Consider the following 26,827-nt stretch of genomic DNA (forward strand, 5'->3'; position numbering starts at 1 on the left):
AGGGAGAGGGAGGAGTACTATTTTAGTACCTAAGTGATGCTCCTAACATGCCAATCAGCTTCCTGTAACTGGGTTTGTACTAATCCACCCACACTTTCTCCCCAGTCTGTTTTGGTAGAGATGGCACCCTAGGGATGTTGGGGATCTACAGACAAGGGAAGCATGAAAACATATAGTCATTTGCTTTTTAATAAGTTGTCTTCTTAATTTCTGCAAAATGACTATTTCATTACAGTTATGGCTAAGAAAATGGCATATTATTCTCATGCCCACCTCACAATAGGTTGCCCCAAACAAAAAGACTGTGTTCATAAATTTCTAAAACCACCTCAGGATAACACTGGTGTAAACTGATGTGTGTGTATGTGTGTATATGATAATTTTGCTTCATATATTAACTTACCGAATTTTCTTGAGTAGCTTCTAAATGCCAGACACTGTTCTAGGTGCTTGGGGTACGTAAGAGAACAAAAAGACAAAGATTTCTTGCTCTCATGAAGCTTTATTCTGCTGGAGAGGAGTTGGGGAGACAGACGATTAAAGAGAAATGCAAAAAATAAGTAAAATATATAACGTGTTAGAAAAGAATAAGGACTAAGAGGGAAAAAAAGTAAAATAAGGTAAAAGGATTGGGAGAGTAGCAAGCTTGTGCCATGGGGTGTGAGATCAGGAGGCAGAGGTAGGGTGGTCAAGGCAAGCCTCATTGAACCAAAAAAAACCAAACCCAATGCTGTCGAGTCGATTCCGACTCATAGAGACCCTATAGGACAGAGTAGAACTGCCCCCATAGAGTTTCCAAGGGGGGCCTGGTGGATTTGAACTGCCGACCCTTTGGTTGGCAGCCACAGCATTTAACCACCACACCACCAGCCTCATTGAGAAAGGTGCCACTTAAGCAAAGACCTGAAAGAGGTGAGGGTGTCAACCCAGCAGATATCTAGGGAAAGAACATCCAAGTCAGAGAACACAGAATGGAGCAAAAGCCCCACCTGGCATGTTAGAAAAATAGCAAAAAGACCAGGGTGATTGAAGATGGCTAACCTAGGAGGAAAAGCAAAATGAGTTTGATTTTCTACTTTCTGATCATTAAGGTGTTTTTCAAACTTTATAAAGCTCAGAGTGAAGACAACTTACCCTTCATAGAGATTTATGTATTGAAATGTAAATATGGACACTAAAAAAAAAAGGAGGGAGGTAAAATAGTATTTATACATAGGATTCTTTTAAGATTTAAAAAACAGAGAGAGATACATAGTCATGACCCTATCTACTTCAGATACCTGAAGATCATTTTTGGATTGTAGGCTTCTGGAAAGAAGGGGGCATGTCTTTGTGGCCATACAGCAAGCAGCATAAGCACCTGTTGGTGGGGATACTGCTGAGTGGACACTCAATACATACATGATTTGAGTTGATGCATATTTATTTATTCCTGTTTCTTCTTGCCGAATATGGGTTTTTCTATCTCATTTCCAATACATTTCCTACAAACCTGTGCCATTCCTTTGAACTCCTTCTTAGTGAGCTGGAATGTTTTCCTGTCGAACTTTCCCATTTGCGAATTCAAATCTATGTACAACATGACGTTTAACCAACTTGGCTTCTTACATCCCACTTCCTGGTCAAGAATAGGGCCCCTTCTGAGGATCTTTCTTCCCACTGAATTATTCCCACCAGTTATCCATGTTGCTTAACTGTTGAAATGGTTTCCATCATCTTTAAATCATTTTGATATCACTTTGTCTACCTGCTTTGATTCCATTTGATGACTGCCATCAAGTTATTTGTTGAGACTTACCTTGAACAGCATACGTATCTCTTAGATTCTCACTCCCAGGAGCTGTTTCCCAGGTGTCTTTCTGGCGGGAAGCTCAGCTCCCACTTAAGCAGTCCCTGCCACATAATGGCTTTGATGATGACCCTCAGAAGCCTCGCCAGTCCCTGAATCATCACACAGCACCCTAGGTGAGAAACATCCTCAAGTGTTCTCTGCTGTTGCTCCACCCCTGCCCTATATGAACAGATTAAGTAAATATAGTTTCATTTGGCACAGTTCTGCTATTTTCATCCTTCAAATCCTAAAAATGCACATACACTTTGACCGTTCAATAGTCCACAGTGCTGGAGCTGGGGCCTCACTATACTTCACCTCATTGACTGGGGACACCTCCAAAAGCAGTGTGACTGCACCCTGTCCCAGTGCACCCAGTGCATGACGGCCAAGTCTAAACTCAAAGTCTGCCACCTCACAAGCTGGGTGCCTAGTGTTGGCAACAGGAATACTCTCTGCTTTTGCTGAACACATCACCGTGCTAATTTTCTGCTTCAACACACTCCAGACCCTGTATCTTTTCTTTTTTATTCAAAATGCCATTGTACAGATTATACTTCTTAAGTTATCTCTTCCCTCTGTCCTGCTATCCTCATCATGTAAATTATCCCACCACATTTCCATCACACTTATTAAAGACAGCAACATAATGGACAGTACTACTACCAGAAAATCCACGCGAGTTAGGTCATCAGTAGCACATTCATATATTATCAGAGTATTATAATTAATATTACTGTTACATGAGGTTACTAATTAAACAGAGAATCTTTATTACCAGCCCCCCAATCAGTGCCTTACCCTTCTTCCCATATGTGACACAGGACCAACTGGTATTGCTTTGTATTCTGGAAGTGCCAGGCAGCAATAATGAATGAAACTAGCATTTCCTCCTCGTCTGGGAGCAGTCTTGTTTTGTCTTGAACAGGGGATCTCTTTATCACCCATGATTCCCAACAGCACTGCCCTTGAACCTTGAACATAGGACCATAGCCCTACAGGGCTTCCCCATCAGCTCCAACTCCCTCCACCACACCCTGCTCACCCTTCGAGGCCTAGAAGGGAGGGAAAAGGCAGGATGGAGTTCCAGTCAAGAGGATTACCCTTCCTCTACTCCATTCTCCCCTCTCCTGTCACCGATTTCTGACTGGCTGTCGATGCTATCAGGGGTCCATAAAGCTCAGAGGACTCTGGCCTGGGAGTGGGGGGTAGGGGTTAGGCAAACAGGCCAGGGAGGCAGTTGGTTGATATTTAACCACAATATTCTCAGTCTCTATTGTTTTGAGTGAGGCCCAATATTTCCACAGCAGGATTATAGGATCTGATTAACCATGTTAGACAACAATGCTGAGCTGGGATGGGCTCCCCTTCCAGCTGCCAATATGAAAAAGTATATACACTACCCAGGTTTCAGAAGGGACTCCCAGCAGCCTCAGAGTCCTACTCCCCAATTCAAACCCTGCTACTGCTTTTGGCCCCAAAGTGAGGGGAGGGAGGAAGAGTGTGGCACTGCATGCTCCTTTAACTACTGGCCCTTGGCCCAGCAAGACAAGTAATCCTGGCACAGTCTTCCCAGGTGAGTCAATGCTGTGTATGTTCCCCACACCCTGGAGTTCTTCCAATGCCTCTTCCGGGTTCTCCCAGTAGGCAGACCAGGATTCTCAAGAACCTATGAAAGTTAGATGCTGAGAAGCCAGCACTCACTCAAAGGGGTCCAGGAATGTGGAGAGGACAGCAAAATTTGTTGGGCTCCAGGATACAGAAGCTGAGTGGAGACAGGATTAAGAACTCAGAAAAGGGATTGAGCCTTTGGCACTATCCAATGACTGTCAACATGCCAGGGTAGAAGATCCCAGAACTTAAAGGAAGCATAAAGGACCACTGTAAAGCACAGTCCCAGGAGATGGGAAAGTATTCCTCAAAGGGTTCTGGGATAAAGGGTAGGAGAGATGGGCTTCTAGCTCCTCGAATAGAGAGGGATTCCCTCTCACACACAGACATCCTTCTTCGCATCCTCCCCTCTCTGGACATTTCCCCACAGAGTGGGATTTTCTGCAGCCCTTTCCAAGAGAACATGGGAAAAAAATAGAGCAATAAGAAGCCCTTGACAAGAGTATCCTGTAGCAGCTTCCACGGAGTCACAGCAGCTAGGGAAAACCCTCCTTCCAGTGTGGGCCCCTTTCTCTTCTTGCATTTTTCTCTGTATATAAGTGCCTAGCATTATCCATTAAAATGTTATCACTCCATACATTTATGGATGTTGGTCATCGTGACTAGGAACCAGGGTTCTTGAGCTCTGAGTTTGGTGGCTTCTTTGCAGTATGTCGCTTACTCCTTTTGAACATTCAGATTCTTCTCAGAAAAATTTGAAGATAAAAACTACTTCAGGGCAGAGCTTGGAAAAGCATATCCTGATTGTGTCAAAACTAATTAACATGAAGTTGCGCCCCTTCATAGTATAATACCACCATAGTGATATTTTCTGAGTTATGGTTAAAAAAAGATCCTGTTCTCAAAACGCATAATCTAATGAAAGGGTGAAAACAAAAGAGCACAGAGGAAATATATATATATAAACACAGCTTGCATTAAAAGCACAAATAGCGAGGTGGGAAACAGAACAGATAAGGTGAGTTTCCCAAGTCATAAGGTTATAGGATTCCCCTACACTCTGTGGAGCAAATCCTCCTAGTTGGATAAATGTGAGAAAATGAAGAACAGAACAGGTGAAGAGAAGAAAATGCTCCTGGTGACAAACTCAGGAATGAAACTAAATCTAGGACCCAGGAAAGCCACAGCCTTTTCCACTCCCCAGTCCTCTCCCCATCTTTGTGCAGAGTACAGGGGCTCCTGCTTATCTCCCAAAAGCCCAGGGCTAAGGAGGAGGTAAAGTCTTCAGAAAATGGGAGATCTGAAAGAGAAGGAAGGAGAAAAGGAGTCCAAGAGAGAAATATCAAATGTCCCACGTTGGGGGGTGCGGGGGGCGGGGGAAGCAGTACAGCTGAGTATTCAAGAGACGCAAGGATTTTTCCTTTTCCCAAGTGCTCACTGTAAGTGAACTACATCAAACCAGCTGAAGGCTCTTGGTCTGAGCAGGTTAGTTCCTCCCAAGTCCAGGGCACAGGGGCACAGATTTCACTTCCACCCTTGGAATTCCAGGGCTAGCTCCTAAGGGCTCAGTGGGAAGATGAGACTAGAAGTTTTCCTCCTCCTCCCTTCTCAATAATGTTACTGCCCTTTGGGAACACTTCTGGGAGACTGGCTCCTAGGTGCCTGGAGAAAAGGGAAGATGCCTTTTCAGTGGGATTTTCCAGGACCCTCCTTGGGCTTTGCCTTTAAGGACTGCTGGGAAAGCCCTCAGTGAGGGAAGAATGGAGGTACTGACTTGCTAAAGGGCTAACGGATGAAGATTTCTCTTCCAGCAAAGAGCCTGCCTGTCCTAGCTGACTTTGGGGGAGGGTGCACCAAACAGCAAGGCCAAGTAGGCCTTGCAATCTAGGTGGCGCTATTTCTCTACTTTTTGGGTTAAGTTCCTGCAGGAACTTCCTCGAGGTCCCTAGTCCTGCTCCTGGTTTGCTGGCTTACTCGTGTAAACCACCTTATATTATTTTTTTTTCTAAAAATACTCCAAAGCAATTGAAAGAGTCCCTTCTCCCACCAGCCAGCCCTGGCCCCAGCCCTGGCCCCGGGGAGCGGGCGGGTAGGCGGGGAGGTGGGCCACTGCTTTATTAAACACAGGGAAAACTAATATTTACGGAATAAAATTTATGGAGCAGCCACGAGAATTCGACCCTTTTATGTGCATGCGGAGTGGGGGTTGGGCCTTGGGGAGGGGCCCAAGCCAGGGGGCAGGGCTGGAACACAGCCTGGCGAGGCCAATTTGTCAAGCAGGGATTTCCCTGGAGTTGCCCTGGGAAGAACAGCTCCCAACCACCGGCCCTAGCTTTGGGGGATAAAGGCTTCAGAACAAGAATGCCCGAGGCAGGGCTTCTGGAAGCAATGTTTCTTTAAAGATGTATTTGGGCAATATCTCCACCGAGGCAGCAACCTTTGGGAATAAAGAGGGCAGTGGATGGGAAGGTCACTGGGCATATTCTTAAACCAAAAAACCAAACCTACTGCCGTCAGTCAATTCTGACTTATGGCAACCCCATAGGACAGAGTAGAACTACCCCACAGGGTTTCTGAGGCTGTGAATCTTTATGGGAACGGACTGCTACATCTTTCTCCCACAGAGTGGCTGGTGGGTTCAAACCACCAACCTTTTGGTTAGCACCAGAGTGCTTAACCACTGTGCCACTGGGGCTCCTGGCATACATTCACTTAACATTTTTTTGAAGTCACATATTCTTTTGAGACTATGAAAAAAAAAAGTTATCCTCTGCCAATTTTACTCACAGTTTCAGGGGATGCACAGACCCCTGATCCCCCCTGTGATTAAAAATGCTTGTTCTTGAGACTGCACTCTTAGGGCAGAGGGAGTCTCCAGGTCGAAGACTCATATTTTCCCTGAGCTTGGTGGGGAAGCCTTTCCACTTCCCACTTGGTCTCAGGCCCTGTAGACACTGAAATCTGGCTATCTAAATTCTGCGACAGAGCCATCTGCCAGGTTTTTGCATAGTTCCCCGTTCACTTCAGTGACGTCACTACCATGGGGCACACTCTAGGATACTGTGGTCAGGAGGTAAAGGAAAGTCATCTGTAGCAACTGGGAATGAGTCCCAGATGGAGCTCTCAGACTCTGCTGGCAGAACAAGGCTGGGGCCTGAATCCTGGCTGCCTCAAGACTCCTACCCTGAAGTGGCAATGGAGAGCAGGGCAGACTGCTGACAGGAGGCAGGGTCACTGGATAAGGATATAGGAGAGGAGGATCTAACATCCCTCCTGGAAAATGTTTTCAGTAAAATATAGAATGATGCAGTTAAGAACTCGACTGCCTGGGTTCAAATTTTGGCTGTCACTTACTAGCTGTGTGACCTTTGATAAGTTGCTTAATCATTCCAAGCCTCAATTTACTAGTGGGGTTCTATCTTCCTCACAGAATACTGTGAGGATATAATGTCAGATGATTATTAGAGTACCTGGTATACAATAACTTCTCAATAAGTGTGAGTTGTTTATTATCACTGTTGTTCTTGTTATAATAATTCCTATTTTCTTATTGCTTGGAGTGTCTTCTCCCCAGTGACTGACGGCAGGATAGAACACCAGTCCCAGCTAAAACCCAAAAACCAGTGTGATAGTTATATGTCAACTTAGCTAGGCCACGATTCTCAGTGGTTCAGCAGGTATGATGTAACCATCATCCATGATTTAATCTGTTTTGAGCAGCCAATCAGTTGAAAAAGGAGTTTCCTTGAGGGTGTAGCCTGCATCCAACATATATGGATGTTCCAGCAAAGCTCACCCTCTTTTGATCCTGCATCTGACTTGTCATCCTCTGACCTCCGGTTCTTGGGACATGAGCCTACCATTTGACCTGCCAATTTTGGGTTCATCAGCCCCTGCAACCACATGAGTCAGGAGAAGCCTCTAGCCTGACACCTGACCCACAGATTTGGGACTTGCCATCCTCCACAACTGCGTGAACCATTTCCTTGAAATAAATCTCCATATATACACACACACACACACACACACACACACACACATACATACATACATGCTTTACTCGTTTTGCTCCTCTAGAGAACCCACCCGAGGCCAACCAGTTTGCTGCAGGTCTATTTTGACTCATGGCAACTCCATGTGTGTCAGAGTAGAGCCGTGCTCTACAGGGTTTTTAACGGCTGTGATCTTTCAGAAGGAGATTGCCATGTCTTTCTTCCAAGGCATCTCTGGGTGAATTTGAACCTCCAACCTTCCAGTTATTTGAGTGCTTAACCATTTGTGCCACCCAGGGACTCCAGTACTATCTAGAGAGGATACATGGATGAGGAGGCATTTGACCACCACAATAAGTAAATAAGCCAAAAAAGCCCTCTATTTTCTTCTGCTCCTGACCCCTTCTTCTGCTTATCAGTTCCCAGTGAATATCTGAGTCCTACTTTCTTTCCTATCTCTTTCTATTCCCTTAAAGAGTAAAGTTTCAGTTGGTCTTACCGATAGGGGGAAACCTAGCAGAGAAGGCCAAGGAACTTAGCCAATCCTGGCCTGCCAAACCTTGCTATATTTGTCTGAAGAGCTGCCTAGCTCACTCAGCCTTTACATTTTCTCCTGCTCGACAGTATTAGTGGTATAGGCTAATTCTGTTGTCCCAGAGAATTCCTCTGATGGTTTTCCTGCCATCCTAACTTTCCTAGTTCTTCTAATTACAGATGGTCCCCAGGTTACAAACAAGATCTGTTCCTGACTGTGCCTTTAAGTTCAATTTGTAAGTCGGTAACAGGTGCATACAGTTCTTATTTAGCCTTAGTTTAGTGCAAGAAGGAAATCCTGGTGGTGTACAGGATAAGAGCTATGGCTGCTAACCAAAAGGTCAGCAGTTCTAATCCACTAGATGCTCCTTGGAAATCATATGGGGCAGTCCCACAGGGTGGCTATGAGTTGGAATCGACTCAACTGCAAAGGGTTTGTTTTTTGGTTTCAGTGCAAGAAAAGGCTCGAAGCCTTTTCAGTGATTTAAAAGTTGCACGTGCAGCAAATGAAGGTGATTGTGATGACGAATTTTTTGCAGAGTAAGGGTTGGTTCAATCTGTTCAAAGCGAGGGCAAATTTACATAACATTAAAGGGCACGTACGAGTTGCCCATAAGCCCATAAGTCAGATGTTCGTAACCCGGGACGGCCTGTCATTTGAAGTGAAGGATGGGAAAGTAAAATTCCTGTTCTCCCACCCTAGTGAAACTACCTTGACTCTAGTGCTTGAAGCTCTTTATAATTTCAATACTGTGTTGGTTTAACCTGTTGTCGATGCCTTGGAAACAGACAGGAAAACACATCAAGTTGGGTGAAGGAGAGCTGCAGCCATGTGTTCTGTCTTGTGCCCACCATGAAGACAGTTCTCTAGATCAAGCAACCGAATGGAGGCCCAGCTCAGGCCATAGCAGAGAAGCATAAAAAGAATCTGAAGGACTGTATTGAGGATGTAGGCTTCATCCAGAGACAACATGGGGTGGGACCCAGAAAAGGGAGGTCGGTTATATGTTCAACAGAATGAGTCATCTCAAAAGCAGGGGAGTGTGAGTCCTTTTTACTCCATGCTGAAGAGAGAAGAAATGGGTCTCTGAGGAGCACCTAGGACTGACTAGGAACTCTTGAGAAAGGTAGAGAAGGCTTCCTAAGCATGTGTGTGCCTTTTTGCTCACAGACTTGCCCAATATACTTAAAGTCCGTGGTAGGATCCTGGGCCTAGAGAATCTCCACAAAAAAGAGAGAAAGGTATGGGATTCTCAACAGGCTGGCTTCCACTCAGAAGGGGAAGGCCAATGTGTAACGGGTTGGAGCCAAGATTCCCTTGGTTAACAGTTCCGCACTCAGGTGGCCTGTCAACATGAGCTTTAGTTATCTTGCCCTTACAGTGGCGCCCCTGACTATAACTCTTGCAGAGATACCACTGCCATACGAGCCCCTTCCAAGGTGATACCAGGAAGTTACTCTCCATGTCCATCCTGAGAAGTGAGACAGTGACAGGTTAACTGAAGAGCCCCCTTGGCTTCTTCCTCTTGACCTTTGATAGCTGAGGTCTAGGAACAGGGCCTGAAGTACCCTAGAAAAAAAAGGAACCCAAGTCAGTAGGGGTTCTGAAATAGTTCCACTTAAGTTAGGAAAGGAACGTTCCTTCTCTCACGGATCCTGGTTAGGATGAGGTCTTGTGGCTGACACAGATGTTTTGAAGACTATTTCAGGTAGTGAATGTGATCTAAAACTCTATGCAGGAGAATACACATCCCTTCTCTCCCAGGGAACAACCTCACAGACCATTACTGTAAGTAGGAGAAGATGGAAAGGGAGCCAAGGTCACCATTTGATACAAGAATTACAGAGAGGATACAGGCAGGGAAGATGTGAAAGATCATGACTCCTCATCTATACATGCACAATTTGGAAGCCCGGTCACAAATATCCCTCAATGTTATTTGAGGCAAACTCAACTAGGTGACAATTCCAGGGATCAGTGGCCCAGAGGCTATAGGTGCAGCTTCCTCCAACCCTTAGAATGCATTCAGGAAGCTGCCCACAACTCACTGTGGGTTCTATCTCAGGCGCTGAGAAGGAAGGTGCTGACAAGACTGGCTCTTCTGGCTGGTTCAGAAGGTGGCTATCAGTTCCTTGTGGAGAGGTACTGCTTGAGGTCTGGGGATCTCCTGAAATCAGAAAGATTGAGGAAAGACAGTGCTAAATGCCTTCTTCTTAACAGGATGACATTAACATTTACCAAGCCATCCAAGCATTCTGATAAAGGCCAGGGATTGGTACTAATATATAAACAGACAGGAGCAGCCACAATGTTCAACTTTTAGCTGGCTTTCTGAAATCCGTTTTTACTAAGAAGACTGCCTAGCCCCACTTTCACCAGGTAGAGAAAGCGTTTCCTTGGCTCAAAGTAGCCAACTGCTCTTCTACACATTCTCTGACATGTCTCAGGAAGAATGATAAGTCTTTTTCTCCTGGTTCTCTGGCTAACCCTGCTAAGCACCTATACTAGCACTATCTAACTTCTGCAATGATGGAGATGTTCTGTATCCACACTGTCAAATTCAGTAGCCACTAACTACATGTGGCTACTGAGCACTTGAGATGTGGCTGGTACAAATGAGGAACCAAATATTTAACTTTTATTAATTTAAATTTAAATAACCACACATGGCTAGGGCTACCATACTGGATGGTGCAGACCTAGACCCTAACTCTAACCCCAAGGAGGCCAGGTATCCCTGGAACTACTCACCAGTGTCTTGATGCTTCTGTCCTACTTGGACTTCTTGTTTGGTGACCGCCACATACAGACTCTGCAGATTCGTGACAAAGGGCCTTCCACTGCCAATACTGCATGCCTCTGGTAGTTTCTACAGGGAAGAGGAGATACTGTCATTGGTCATACTGTACTGCCAGAGAAAAGGGACTTGATACTCTCCTGGTAGAATTGGCATCGTCCCAAAATAATTTACATAAAGAAGTTGTTGTTGTTGTGTGCCACTGAGTCGATTCTGACTCATAGTGACACTATAGGACAGGATAGAACTCCTCTGTAGGGTTTTCTAGCCTGTATTCTTTATGCGAGCAGATTGCCAGGCCTTTTCTCCCATGGAGCGGCTGGTGGTTTCAAACCACCATCCTTTTGGTTATTAGCCAAGCACTTAACCATTGTGCCACCAGGGCTCCTTATAAAGAATTAGGATCCAATATAGGGTGTCCAGATCCAAGCTTGTTGGGATCAATATAAAGACTCCTTGATCTATGGATGCAGAAATCATTTGATAAAATCCAACACCCTTTCTTGATGATAACCTAAGGAAGATTGAAATAGAAGAGTAATTCCTCAATATCATTCAGGGCATATATGAAAAGCCAACAGCCAATATTAAACTTAACTGAGAAAGACTGAAAGCTTTCCCCACTTGAAATCAGGAATAAGACAAGGGTGCTCTCTCTTACCACTTCCATTCAATATGTATTAGAAGTCCTAGCCACAGCAATAAGGCAAGAAAAAGAAATAACACATATCCAGATTGGAAAAGAAGTAATGTTATCTCTATTCACGGATGACATGACCCTATCTATAGAAAATCCCAAAGAGTCCACAAGAAAACTTCTAGAGCTAATAGAGCAAAGCTGCAGGGTACAAGGTCAACACCAACAATAAGAAACCTGAAAGGGAAATGTTTCCATTGACGATAGCATCTAGAGAATAAAACACCTAGGAATAAATTTAACCAGGGATGTGAAGGATTTATAAATAAAAATTATAAAATATCGCTCAGAGATTAAAAAACAAAACAAAAACAAACCAGTTGCCGTCGAGTGGATTCTGACTCATAGTGACCCTATAGGACAGAGCAGAACTGCCCACAGGGTTTCCAAGGGGTGCCTGGTGGATTCAAACTGCCAATCTTTTGGCTAGCAGCTGTAGCTCATAACCACTATGCCACCAGAGTTTCCAAACTGATTAAAACCAAAAAAACCAAACCCAGTGCCGTCGAGTCGATTCCGACTCATAGCGACCCTATAGGACAGAGTAGAACTGCCCCATAGAGTTTCCAAGGAGCGCCTGGTGGATTCAAACTGCCGAATGGACAGATGTTCCATGTTCATGGATTGCATGACTTAATATTATTAAGATGTCAATACTACCCAAAATGATCTATAGATTCAACATAATCTGATGAAAATTGCAACAACCTTCATTACAGAAATGCAAAAAAACAATCCCCAACTTTATAAGGAATGGCAAGAGGCCCCGAATTGCTAAAGCAATGTTGAAAGAGAATGACGAAGTAGGAAGACACTTTTTTTTTTTTAATTGTACTTTAGATGAAGGTTCACAGAACAAATTACCTTCTCATTAAACAGTACACATATTGTTTTATGACATTGGTTGACAACCCCATAACATGTCAACACTCTCCCTTCTCGATCTTGGGCTCCCTATTACCAGCTTTCCCGTCCCCTCCTGCCTTCTAGTCCTTGCCCCTGAGCTGGTGTGTCCCTTTAGTCTCGTTTTATTTTATGGGCCTGTCTAGTCTTTGGCTGAAGGGTGAACGTCGGGAGTGACTTCATTACTGAGCTAAAATGGTGTTGGGGGGCCACACCCTCAGGGTTTCTCCAGTCTCTGTCAGGCCGGTAAGTTTGGTCTTTTTTTGTGAGTTAGAATTTTGTTCCAGGAGGTGGGGCCAAGATGGCAGAATAGCCAGATGTTTCCGGTGACCCCTCTTACAACAAAGACCCAAAAAATCAAGTGAAATGATTATATTTATGACAAGCTAGGAGCCCTGAACATCAAAGGCAAACTTAGAAAATGGACTGAGCAGCAGGGGGAGAGAGAGACCGTTCAGAAGCGGAGAGGAGTTATCAGACCTGAACTGCTGGGATCCCACAGGCACCATTCCTGGAAGTGGCTGTGGAGGGCTGATGGTAGCGTTCAGCTGCAGTTTCCCAGGAAGAAGCAACCAGCTGCACAGCCTACTCACACCTCCGGAACCAGAGAAGAACGGTGCTCTTGGCAAAAGCTAAGTACTTGCGTATATTTTACCATGCCCCCCGCCCCCAAGCTGGCGTCAGTGGGTATTGATTTCCCTGGGCCTGAGGTGGGCCCATTTGAGCACCCTGAGCCATGCTCCCAGACTTGGAGAAGGAATAAGTTCACAACAGCGGGGAAAGATAATTTGCCAGCTCTACTAACCTGGGGAGCTCAGGACAGAAGTGGTTCCTGTCCAGGCATAAACAGTCCATGGACTCTGAATACCTTTCCCCCCTGCATGGACCTGTGCAGGCCTATTTCAGGAGAATAGGCCCTTGCTGGCAGACTGTGACTGTTTATAAGCTGTGTGGTGGAGAGGTGGGTGTTTAATATTTGACACGGCTTTGCCTATTAAACAGGGTCCTTACCTACCCACATCAGGGGCCTAGGGGCTGGTGGCTCCACTCAGGTCACCCAGCCACCTGCGACAGGAGTCCAAGGATAACTGGTACCTCCCAGTCCTTACAACTAAAAGGTACCCATGGTCTGTCTGTAGAACCCACTTACCTGTACGCTCTAGGGAACAGGGACATGCTTTCCTCAGAGACACTCAGGGGATGGTTCTCAGCCCTCTGCCTTGTTCAGAGTATGATCCCCTGCTGCAACCAGATACCAGTACCTACACCAAACACTCCTGCCCCTCTAAGACTGTAGGACAGAGCCTGTACCACACACTTGATGACCAGCTACCTGGACACCTGAGCTGAATCCACACAAGAAAAGTGAATGACTCATAAGCTCATATACCTGTTAACAGCTCTAGCCATCTGGTGACAGGGTGTCAGAGCCCCAAAGGCAGAAACAATCAAACTAGCTCACTCAAGGAACCCATTTGGGCATATCAAAACACAACAAATCAAGAAACTAGGATACAGTAAGCAAACATAAAACAAACTAATACAATAACTTATAGATGGCTCAGAGACAACAGCCAATATCAAACCACATAAAGAAACAGACCATGATTGCTTCAACAAGCTCTCAAAACAGAGAATCGAAAGATTTTCAGGATGAAGGTGCCTTCCTGGAATTACCAGATGCAGAATCCAAAAGATTAATATACAGAGCTCTTCAAGACATAAGGAAGGAGATCAGGCAATACACAGAACAAGCCAAGGAACACATAGATAAAGCAGTTGAAGAAATTAAAAGGTTCTTTAGGAACATGATGAAAAATTTATTAAGCTGCAAGAATCCACAGAGAGACAGCAATCAGAAATTCAGAAGATGAACAATAAAATTACAGAATTAGACAACTCAATAGAAAGAGGAGCAGAATCGTGCAAGTAGAAGGCAGAATTGGTGACCTTGAAGATAAAGCACTTGGCATCAATATAGCTGAAGAAAAATCAGATAAAAGAATCTTAAAAAATGAAGAGACCTTAAGAATCATGTGGGACTCTATCAAGAGAAATAACCTACAAGTGATTGGAGCACCAGAACAGGGACGGATAACAGAAAATACAGAGAGAATTGTTGAAGATTTGTTGGCAGAAAACTTCCCTGATATCGTGAAAGATGAGAAGATATCTATCCAAGATGCTCATCAAACTCCACATAAGGTAGATGTTAAAAGAAAGTCACCAAGACATATTATAATCAAACTTGCCAAAACCAAAGATAAAGAGAGAACTTTAAGAGCAGCTAGGGATAAACGAAAAGTCACCTACAAAGGAGAGCCGATAAGAATAAGCTCAGACTACTCCGCAGAAACCATGCAAGCAAGAAGGCAATGGGGATGACTTATTTAAAAAATTGAAGGAGAAAAATTGCCAGCCAAGAATCATATATCCAGCAAAACTGTCTGTTAAATATGAAGGTGAAGTTAGGACATTTCCAGATAAACAGAAGTTTAGGGAATTCGTAAAAACCAAACCAAAACTATAAGAAATACTAAAGGGAGTTCTTTGGTAAGAAAATCAATAACATCAGGTATCAACCCAAGACTAGAACACTGGACAGCACAATCAGAAGTCAACCCAGACGGGGAAATCACAAAAATAAGATAAAAAAAAAAAAAAGCTCAAAACAGGGTAACTAACAGTGATGTTATCCTGTAAATAAAGGCAGTATTAAAACAATAAAGAGGGACTAAGAACGGTAGTCTTAGATACACAGGTACTAAGAAATAAAGGTTGGGTTTAAATTAGAAAAATAGGGGTAAATAATAAGGTAACCACAAAGGAGACAAACTATCCTACTCATCAAAATAAAATACAAGAAAAAAATAGAGACTCAGCAGAAACAAGGTCAACAACAACGAATATGAGGAAAGGACAATATATAAAGATAATCTACTCAGCACATAATATTAAGTGGGAAAAAGAAACTGTCAACAACACACAAAAAAACACATCAAAATGATAGCACTAAATTCATACCTATCCATAATTATGCTGAATCTAAATGAACTAAATGTACCAATAAAGAGATAGAGAGTGGCAGAATGGATTAAAAAACATGATCCGTCTATATGCTGCCTACAAGAGACACTCAGACTTAGAGACATAAACAAACTAAAACTCAAAGGATGGAAAAAAATATATCAAGCAAACAACAATCAAAAAAGAGCAGGAGTGGCAGTATTAATTTCTGACAAAATAGACTTTTGTTAAATCCATCATAAAGGATAAGGAAGGACACTATATAATGATTAAAGGGACAATATACCAAGAAGATATAACCATATTAAATATTTATGCACCCAATGACAGGGCTGCAAGGTACATAAAACAAACTCTATTAGCACTTAAAAGTGAGATAGACAGCTCCACAGTAATAGTAAGAGACTTCAACACACCACTTTCGGTGAAGGACAGAACATCCAGAAAGAAGCTCAATAAAGACACGGAAGATCTAAATGCCACAATCAACCAACTTGACCTCATAGACATACACAGAACACTCCACCCAACAGCACACAAGGACACTTTCTTTTCTAGTGCACATGGAACATTCTCTAGAATAGACCACATATTAGGTCATAAAGCAAGCCGTGGCAGGATCTAAAACATGGAAATATTACAATGCATCTTCTCTGACCATAAGGCCATAAAAGTGAAAATGAATAACAGAAAAAGCAGGAAAAGAAATCAAACACTTGGAAACTGAACAATACCCTGCTCATAGAAGACTGGATTATAGAAGACATCAAGGATGGAATAAAGAAATTCAGAGAATCCAATGAGAATGAAAACACTTTCTATCAGAACCTTTGGGACACAGTGAAAGCCATGTTCTGAGGTCAATTTATATCAATAAATGCACACGTACAAAAAGAAGAAAGGGCCAAAATCAAAGAATTATTCCTATAACTTGAACAAATAGAAAAAGAGCAACAAAAGAAACCTTCATGCACTAAAAGAAAGGAAATAATAAAAATTAGAGCAGAACTAAATGAAACAGAAAACAGAAAAACAATTGAAAGAGTTAACAAGACCAAAAGCTGGTTCTTTGAAAAAAATTAACAAAATTGATAAACCATTGGCCAAACTGACAAAAGAAAAACAGGAGAGGAAGCAAATAATCCAAATAAGAAATGAGATGGGCAATATTACAACAGACCCAACTGAAATTAAAAGAATCATATCAGATTACTATGAAAAATTGTACTCTAACAAATTTGAAAACCTAGAAGAAATGGATGAATTTCTAGAAACGCACTATCTACCTAAACTAACATAAACAAGGTAGAACAAATAAACAGACCCATAACAAAAGAAGAGATTGAAAAGGTAATGAAAAAACTCCCAACAACAACAAAAAAAGCCCTGGCCCAGACGGCTTCATTGCAGAGTTCCACCAAACTTTCAGAGAAGAATTAACACCACTACTACTAAAGGTACTTCAGAGCATAGAAAGGGATGGAATACTCCCAAACACATTTTACGAAGCCAGCATATATCCTTGATACCAAAACCAGGTAAAAAGAAATTTACACACCTATATCCCTCATGAACTTAGATGCAAAAATCCTCAACAAAATTCTAGCCAATAGAATTCAACAACACATCAAAAAAATAATTCACCATGACCAACTGGGATTCATACCAGGTATGCAGGGATGGTTCACCATTAGAAAAACAATCAATGTAATCCATCACATAATAAAACAAAAGACAAGAATCACATCATTTTATCAATTGATGCAGAAAAGGCATTTGACAAAGTTCTACATCCATTCATGATAAAAACTCTCAGCAAAATAGGAATAGAAGGAAAATTCCTCAACATAAAAAAGGGCATTTATACATCATCCTAAATGGAGAGAGCCTGAAAACATTCCCCTTGAGAATGGGAACCAGACAAGGATGCCCTTTATCATCGCTCTTATTCAACATTGTGCTGGAAGTCCTAGCCAGAGCAATTAGGCTAGACGAAGAACTAAAGGGCATCCAGACTGGCAAGGAAGAAGTAAAATTATCTCTATTTGCAGACGACATGATCTTATACACAGAAAACCCTAAGGAATCCTCAAGGAAACTACTGAAACTAATAGAAGAGTTCAGCGGAGTATCCGGATACAAGATAAATATACAAAAATCAGTTGGATTCCTCTACACCAACAAAAAGAACATCGAAGAGGAAATCACCAAATCAATATCATTTACAGTAGCCACCAAGAAGATAAAATACTTAGGAATAAATCTTACCAGAGATGTAAAAGACCTATACATAGAAAACAAGACTCTACTGCAAGAAACCAAAAGAGACCTACATAAGTGGAAAAACATACCTTGCTCATGGATAAGAAGAATTAACATTGTAAAAATGTTTACTCTACCAAAAGCCATCTATAGATACAATGCAATTCCTATCTAAATTCCAATGGCATTTTTTAATGAGATGGAGAAACAAATCACCAACTTCATGTGGAAGAGAAAGAGGCCCTGGATAAGCAAAGCATTACTGAAAAAGAACAAAGTGGGAGGCCTCACTCGACCTGATTTTAGAACCTATTATACTGCCACAGTAGTCAAAACAGCCTGGTACTGGTACAACAGACACATAGACCAATGGAACAGAAATGAGAATCCAGACATAAATCCATCCACATATGAGCAACTGATATTTGACAAAGGCCCAAAGTCAGTTAAATGGGGAAAAGACGGTCTCTTTTACAAATGGTGCTGGCATAACTGGATATCCATTTGCAAAAAAAATGAAACAAAACCCATACCTCACATCATGCACAAAAACTAACTCAAAATGGATCAAAGACCTAAATATAAAATCTAAAACGATAAAGATCATGGAAGAAAAAATAGGGACAACGCTAGGAGTCCTAATACATGGCATAAACAGTATACGAAACATTACTAACAATGAAGAAGAGAAACCAGATAACTGGGAGCTCCTAAAAATCAAACACCTATGCTCATCCAAAGACTTCACCAAAAGAGTAAAAAGATTACCTATAGACTGGGAAAAAGTTTTTAGCTCTGACATTTCCGATCTGCATCTGATCTCTAAAATCTAAATGATACTGCAAAAACTCAACTACAAAAAGACTAATAACCCAATTAAAAAATGGGCAAAGGATATGAACAGACACTTCACTAAAGAAGGCATTCAGGTGGCTAACAGACACATGAGGAAATGCTCATGATCATCAGCCATTAGAGAAATGCAAATCAAAACTACAATGAGATTCCATCTCACACCAAAAAGGCTGGCATTAATCCAAAAAACACAAGATAATAAATGTTGGAGAGGTTATGGAGAGACTGGAACACTTATACACTGCTGGTGGGAATGTAAAATGGTACAACCACTTTGGAAATCGATTTGGCGCTTCCTTAAAAAACTAGAAATAGAACTACCATACAATCCAGCAATCCCACTCCTTGGAATATATCCTAGAGAAATAAGAGTCTCTACACGAACAGATATATGCACACCCATGTTCACTGCAGCACTGTTTACAATAGCAAAAAGATGGAAGTAACCAAGGAGCCCATCAACAGATGAATGGATAAACAAATTATGGTATATTCACACAATGAAATATTATGCATCGATAAAGAACAATGATGAATCCGTGAAACATTTCGTAACATGGGGGAATCTGCAAGGTATTATGCTGAGGGAAATTTGTCAGCTGCAAAAGGACAAATATTGTATAAGACCACTATTATAAGAACTTGATAAATAGTTTAAACAGAGAAGAGAATATTCTTTGGTGGTTAAGTGATGGGGGAGGGAGAGAGGGAGGAAGAGAGATTTTCACTCATTAGATAGTAGATGAGAACTATTTTAGGTGAAGAGAAAGACAATACACAATGCTGGAGAGGTCAGCACAAGTGGACTAAACCAAAAGCAAACAAGTTTCCTGAATAAACGGAATGCTTTGAAGGCCCGTGTAGCAGGGGCAGGGGTTTGGGGACCATGGTTTCAGGGGACATCTAAGTCCACTGGCATAATAAAATCTATTAAGAAAATATTACGCATCTCACTTTGGAGAGTGGCATCTTGGGTCTTAAATTCTAGCAAGTGGCCATCTAAGATACATCAATTGGTCTCAACCCACCTGGAGCAAAGGAGAATGAAGAACACCAAAGACACAGGGTAATTACGAGACCAACAGACAGAAAGGGCCACATAAACCAGAGACTACGTCAGCCTGAGACCAGAAGAACTAGATGGTGCCTGGCTACAACTGATGACTGCCCTGACAGAGAACACAACAAAGAATCCCTGAGGGAGCAGGAGAGTGGTGGGATGCAGACCTCAAATTCTCACAAAAAGACCAGACTTAATGGCTTGACTGAGACTAGAATGGACCTGGAGGTCATGGTCCCCAGACCTTCTGTTACCCCAAGACTGGAACCATTCCTAAAGCTAACTCTTCAGGCAGGGATTGGACTGGACTATGAGATAGACAATGATACTGATGAAGAATGAGCTTCTTGGATCAAGTAGACACATGAGACTATGTTGGCATCTCCTGTCTGAAGGGGAGATGAGAGCGGAAAGGGGGTCAGAAGCTGGCCAAATGGAGACGAAAAGAGAGAGTGGAGGGCAGGAGTGTGCTGTCTCATTAGTGGGACAGCAATTAGGAGTATATAGCAAAGTGTTTATAAATTTTTGTATGAGAGTCCGACTTGATTTGTAAACTTTCACTTAAAGCACAATAAAAATTTACAAAATAAAAAAAAAAAAAAAGAATTTTGTTCTATATTTTTCTCCAGCTCTGTCCAGGACTCTCTATTGTGATCCCTGTCAGAGCAGTCAGTGGTGGTAGCCAGGCACCATCTAGTTGTACTAGACTCAGTGTGGTGGAGGCCATGATAGTTGTGGTCCTTTGGTCCTTTGGACTAATCTTTTCCTTGTATCTTTAATTTTCTTCATTCTGTCTTGCTCTTGAAGAGGTGAGAACAGTGGAGAATCTTAGATGACCCTTCACAGGCTTTTAAGACCCCAGACGCTACTCACCAAAGTAGAATGTAGAACATTTTCTTTTATAAACTATGTTATGCCAATTGAGCTAGATGTTCCCCAAGACCATGGTTCCTACAGCCCTCAGCCCAGCAATTCAGTCTCTCAGGGAGTTTGGATTGTCAATGGAGGACTCACACTTCTTGATTTTAAAACACATTACACAGATACAGTAATCAGAAGAGCCTTATAATGGTATAACAGTAGACACACAGACAGTGGAATAGAATTCAGAGTCCAGAAACAAACCCACACATCTATGTCAACTGGTTCTTGACAAGGTTGCTAAGTCCATTTGATGTGAAAAACAGAGTCTCCTTAATAAACAGTGCTGGGAAAATTGAATTTACACATGTAGAAAAATGAAACCTCAGGATCCATGCCTCGCACCATAAACAAAAGCAAATTCAAAATGGATTAAGAACCTAAATGTGCAAACTAAAAAATTCTTGGAAGAAAATGCAGGAGCAATGCTGTCAGGCCTAGCTTTTAACAATGGATTAGCTAACATAACAACAAAAGCACAAACAGCAAAAGACAAATAAATAGATGGGATCTCAAAAATTAAAAACTTTTGTTGATTAGAAAACTTTACCAAAAAAGTGAAAAGACAAGCTACAGACAGGGAAAATACCTTCAGAAACTATATATCTGATAAGAATCTAATAAAATATATATATAAATGAAAAGATAAATAACTCAATCATAAAATGGGCAAAGGACTTGAATAGACATTTCACCGAAGACTACATTCAAATGGCCACCAAACACATGAAAAGATGCTCAAAATCATTAGCTACTGGAGTGATGTAAAAACCACAATGAGATACCATTTCATTCTCACTAGGATGGCTAAGATTATAAGGAAAAACAGAAAATAACAAATGTTGGTGAGGATGTGGGGATATTGGAACCCTTATGCATTGCTGGTGGAAATGCAAAATGGTATGGCCCTTGTGGGAAACCGTATGGCCCTTGTGGGAAACCGTATGGCCATTCCTCAAAAACTAAAACTACCACATGCCCCAGAAATTCTGCTCCTAGGTTTATACCCCAAAGACTTGAAACCACAGACTTGTACGCCAATGTTCATTGCAGCACTGTTCACAATAGGCAAAAGGTGGAAACAACCTAACTGCCCATCAACAGATGAATAGAAAAACAAAATGTGATACATACATACAATGGACTACTACTCAGCCAGTAGGAGAAATGAAGTCTTGATATGTGTTACAATATGCACGGAGCCTGAAGACATTATACTGAGTGAAATAAGTCAATTGCAAAAGGACAAATATTATATGGCCTCACTTATATAAAAAGACAAGAAAAGGCAAATGTTTAGAGACCAAAGTATATTAGTGGTTACCAGGCATGGTAGGGAAGGGGAAAGAGGTGGTTAATTACAGTGATAAAAAATCACATTAAGAGTAGGGTTGCATGGCCAATTACTTGAATTGCTATCAATAAGCTGTACATCTGTAAAATGTTTAATTGGCAAAAGTTGTGTGACAGACATATTTACAATGATAAAAAGAAAAGGCAACTTCTGAGGCTGTTTTATGTACAGTCAAACACCTCATGGGATTTGGTTCCTTGGTTTGGAAGTTTAGGGTCATGATTTCCTGGGACATCCCAGTTAATTGGCCTAATAAAGTATTTAATGCTGCTGTTCTACCTCTTTGTTTGTTGTGTAGTCCCTGGGGTCTTAAAAGCTTGAGAGCAGCCATCCAAGGCACTACAATTGGTCTGTATTCACTTGGAGCAACAGAGAAAAAAGGAGAATCAGGAATAGGAGGAGGATGTGGAATGTACGGCCAATTGCCTCCATTAACAACTGCTTCCTTTGCCATGAAACCAGAAGAACTGAATGGTGTTTGGCTACCATTACTGAACATTTTGATCAAAGATTTATAAAAGAATTCTGATCAAAAGGGGGAAAATGCAAAACAGAATTTCAAATTTTCATGGAATTCAGACTTCCCAGAGCCATGGAGGCTGGATGAACCCCTGAAACTGTTGCCCTGAGATAATCTAAACCTTAAACCAAAAATATCCCCTGAAGTCTTCTTAAAACCAAACCATAGCTTAGCTAGTAAAAATGTTTGCCTTGAGCATTATGCTCTTTTAAGAACTATCTATACGGGATCAAATTGACAACAGCAACTCAAAAGATTAGACAAGAACCTTACGGGGCAGTGATTTTATGTTAACTCAGGAAAGGAGGGTAAGAATGGGTGCAAAACTCAAACAGTGTAAGCGATGTCCCTGAATTGTACACGTACATGTAGAAACTGTTGAACTGGTGTATGTTTTGTTGAGTATATTCTCAACGAGAGCAACAACAACAACAAAAGAGACCCCTCGGAAGGTCTTCTCTGAAAGGCAACTCCAAAGTATAATTTTATGTTCCCCAATCCTTAAATCTATTATGGTTTCCAAATGAATACCCCATAGGTCTTCAGGCTCTTCTTCCAAAGGATGAATTCTTAAAGGGCTACTTTACTTTATCTTCCCTAAATTGTTCCTAAATTGTACAGATTACTATTTTAACTAAATTCACTCCTAAATATCCACACTGTTGTTGTTATTCTTAGTTGCCATTGAGTCGGCCCTGACTCATGGCGACACCATGTGCAACGGAAGAAAACACCGTCTGGTCCTGGGCTAGCCCCATGATCGGTTGTGGATTGGGTCGTGGTGAATCATAGGGTTTTCACTCGCTGATTTTCCAATTAGATAGTCCTGCCTTTCTTTCTAATCTGTCTTAGTCTGGAAGCTCTGCTGAAACCCATTCAGCATCATAGTAACACACAAGCGGCCACTGACAGATGGCTGGTGGTTGTGCGTGAGGTGCATTGGCTGGGAATCAAGCCTAAGTCTCACATGTAGAAGGAAAGAATTCTACTTCCACACTAGAGAGAAAAAATGATGAAATCTAGGATAGGAGGGCCTGAAAAAGGGCAAAATGGGAATGACAGATTGAAAGATTTGAAAAAAATTATGGAGCTGTGATGTTAAGTCAGAGGAGATGGGGAAAATAGAATTGACAAAGCTTTTGAGTCTTACCTGCCATTTTATATTCCCTACTCCAACCTCGGTGGTGTAGTGGTTAAGTGCTATGGCTGCTAACCAAAAGGTCAGCAGTTCAAATCCACCAGGAACTCCTTGGAAACTTTATGGGGCAGTTCTGCTCTGTCCCATAGGGTCACTATGAGTCGGAGTCAACTTCACGGCAATGGGTTTGGTTTTTTTTTTTTGGATTTACTCCAACCCTATTGTCTTTACTATAATCCATGCATTCTCAGTGGGGGTAATATTTCCCTCAAGGGCATGAAAATTAGTTTTTGAGGGGTGAAAAGAGCTTTACTCTTTTAAAGTATGAAGTACAGATATATATATATATATACATATATGGTTACACGGTATATGTGTGATATTAAAATTTCCCGATGGGGGAGAGGTGTCTTTAAGAAAAAAATGTTTTAAAAGCCTCCTTAGAGAGCTAATAATGGGGTGGGGGGAGGTTGAGAAACACTGCTATAATCACAGTATTTACATGTGTCCTTTACCACAGAATGAATCGCAGATTTAGATCCACAGTAAATGCTTTCTTTGCCTAGCTCAAGTTCCATACACTTAGCTGAAGTGAGTTGAAATAATAGTTGAAGCCTGAACGAAGTGCAATAAAAATGAGATGAAAGAGTATGGCATCCAGTAGTCCCAAACCTGGCTGTACTTCAGAATCCTGGAAAGGGCCCAGAACTACTTCATCTGTCCTTATGCATACAAATCATCATGGTTCCCAGCCAAGTCAGCAGGTGCCCAAGGGGCAGCCATGCTAGCGGCTCACATGGGAACCAATCCAAGGATACTGGATTGGCCCTATCTTGTGTCAAGGGCACTTTTTCTGTGCGATAAGGGCGTTCATTTCTGAAAACCCACTGTGGGAGAAAGATGGTAAAGTATTGGAAATAACAAAGTAGGTGCCAAACCATCGTCAGGATTATATAGTTATCCTTCTCTGAGTACAGTGGTAATTGGAAAGCCTGTTGATCCCCAGAAAATGTAACATACATTTCTACTCCAACCCTACACCCATAAAGACTATAACAGACTTGAACTTTGACTGGAAACCACAGACAATGAATCAGAAGCCTTGACTCCAAACTTTGCTTCTAGCCAGTAATCACACTAAGACTATAGCAAGCCCTCTTTGGCAGCATTCCCTGAGGGATGAACTGAAATAGGCCATACCACCTCTATGTATTCTAACTCACTCTCCTTCCTAGGTTCAGCTCTCTAACCCCAAGTCACCTCCTCCAACAGAAGATCCTCTACTCCATAGCCAGAGTCATGATATTAGAGGGATAAACCACTGTTCTCCTTCCTTATATCGTGTGTTTCTAGTATCCCCTTTCATGTCACTCAGAAGTGTAGCCTCTTTTAGGGTCATTCACACATTGCTTCATAGGCACTGTGCCGTTTGCACTAATAGGCTAGGCAGAATCTAGGCAGGCCAGGGTCATCTGCTCCTTCCACTTCCACGGGACTAAGCAGACTCAGAAATTTTCCATGCTGGTCTTTACCCAGCCCATGTATTTAACCTAAAAATGAAGTGTCAGAGACGAAAGGCCACTAAAGTCAGTGCTGCCCTCAGCCCATGTCCAAATTCAGAACCTCTGTCTTAGCCTTTCCTCTATCCTTCCCCTTTTCAGAGAGGTTTGGTCCTGCAGCTGCTGCCAAAGTTTATCCCACCCGAGTATTTTAGTATTTTACATACTTTGGACATGTTGTCAGGAGGGATCAGTCCCTGGAGAAGGACATGATGCTTGGCAGAGTACAGGGTCAGCGGAAAAGAGGAAGACCCTCAACGAGGTGGACTGACACAGTGGCTGCAACAATAAGCTCAAGCATAACAACGATTGTAAGGATGGTTCAGGACAGGGCAGTGTTTGGTTCTGTTGTGCATAGGGTCGCTACGAGTCGGAACCGACTCGAAGGCACCTAAAAACAAAACACCAGGAACTGAATATTGCTCTAGTTGCCACGTACTTACTATGTGCTAGGCACTATTCTAAATACTTTAAATGTATTAACCCATTTTTGTCTTGTTCACTGCTATTTCACTAGCATCTGTATCAGCTCCTAGCTCATGGTAGGGGCTCAATAATTACATGTGAATGAACTAACATGGTAGGCTCTATCATGACCCCATTTTACTGAGGCAAATAGGCAGAGCTAGTAAGTGGTAGAGAAGGATTAGAATCCAGGCTTCAAGGCCCACACATATTGACTACTTTATTTACTTCTCTGAACAGCTGAATTTCAGCCTTTCCCAGGATCAGAACCCCCAATTCCTCACATCACAGGTCACCTGTTTATATTCCCTTCCAGCTCAAAAACAAGCTCCCTAAATACCTAGGAACAAATCTAATCAGGGACATGAGAAACTTATACAACGGAAACTATAAAACACTGCTGAAAGATATTAAATAGAGCGTGTTTCATGTTCATAGATTAAAAGACAATATTGTTAAGATGTCAACAGTACCCAAAGTGATCTACAGATTCAATGCAATCCCGATTAAAATTCCAACAGCCTTCATTACAGAAATAGAAAAACAAATCCTCAACTTTATATGGAATGGCAAAAGGCCTCAAATAGCTAAAGCAATGTTGAAGGAGAAGAACAAAGTAGGAGGACTCACACTTCCTGATTTAATAACATACCATGCAGCTACAGTAATCAAAACTGGCTGGTACCAGTGTAACAACTGACACATGGACCAATGGAATAGAATGGACGGTCCAGAAATAAATCCACACATTTATGGTCAACTGATTTTTACCAAGAGTGTTAAGTCCATGCAATGAAGAAAGAAGAGTCTCTTCAATATATGGTGCTGGGAAAATTGGATTTCTACATGCAGAAAAATGAAACAGTATCCATGCCTCACACCACACACAAAAACAAATTAAAAATGGATTAGAGACCTAAATGTGCACACCAAAACCATAAAATTCTTAGAAGAAAAGGCAAGGGCAACACTGTCAGGCCTAGCTTTCAACAGTGGATTAGTTAATATAATATCAACAGCACAAACATCATAAGACAAAATAAATAGATGGGATCTCGTAAAATTACAACCTTTTGTTCATCAAAAGACTTTACCAAAAAAGTGAAAAGACAAGCTACTGACTGGGAGAATATCTTGAGAAACCATATATCCAATATCCAACAAGAATCTAATAACCAAAATACATATAAAGCTTTGACAGCTTAACAACAAAAAGATAAATAACCCAAGGGCAAAGGACTTGAACAAACATTTCACCAGTGAGGACATTTGAATGGCCACCAAGCACATGAAAAGATGC

At 41.9% G+C, this 26,827-nt stretch overlaps 1 protein-coding gene across 4 annotated transcripts in view; it reads right to left on the reverse strand.

Moving 5' to 3' along the window:
- Window positions 1–1,177: 1,177 nt before the first annotated feature.
- NHEJ1 (non-homologous end joining factor 1) overlaps window positions 1,178–26,827 on the reverse strand; it is a 131,919-nt gene continuing 106,269 nt past the window's right edge. The window contains exons 6-9 of one of the 4 annotated variants that reach the window (XR_007517966.1): window positions 10,721–10,838; window positions 10,018–10,136; window positions 2,633–9,538; window positions 1,178–2,011 (exon numbers count right to left, since the gene is read on the reverse strand). Coding sequence is in view for 3 of the 4 variants with exons in the window: in XM_049888223.1 (XP_049744180.1) it covers window positions 9,886–10,136; window positions 10,721–10,838 (369 nt within the window). In the remaining variant the exon portion in view is untranslated. The other 3 variants (XM_049888222.1, XM_049888223.1, XM_049888221.1) reach the window with 3 other exon arrangements.

This window comes from Elephas maximus, chromosome 6, assembly GCF_024166365.1.
Source record: "Elephas maximus indicus isolate mEleMax1 chromosome 6, mEleMax1 primary haplotype, whole genome shotgun sequence".
NCBI lineage: Eukaryota > Metazoa > Chordata > Mammalia > Proboscidea > Elephantidae > Elephas > Elephas maximus.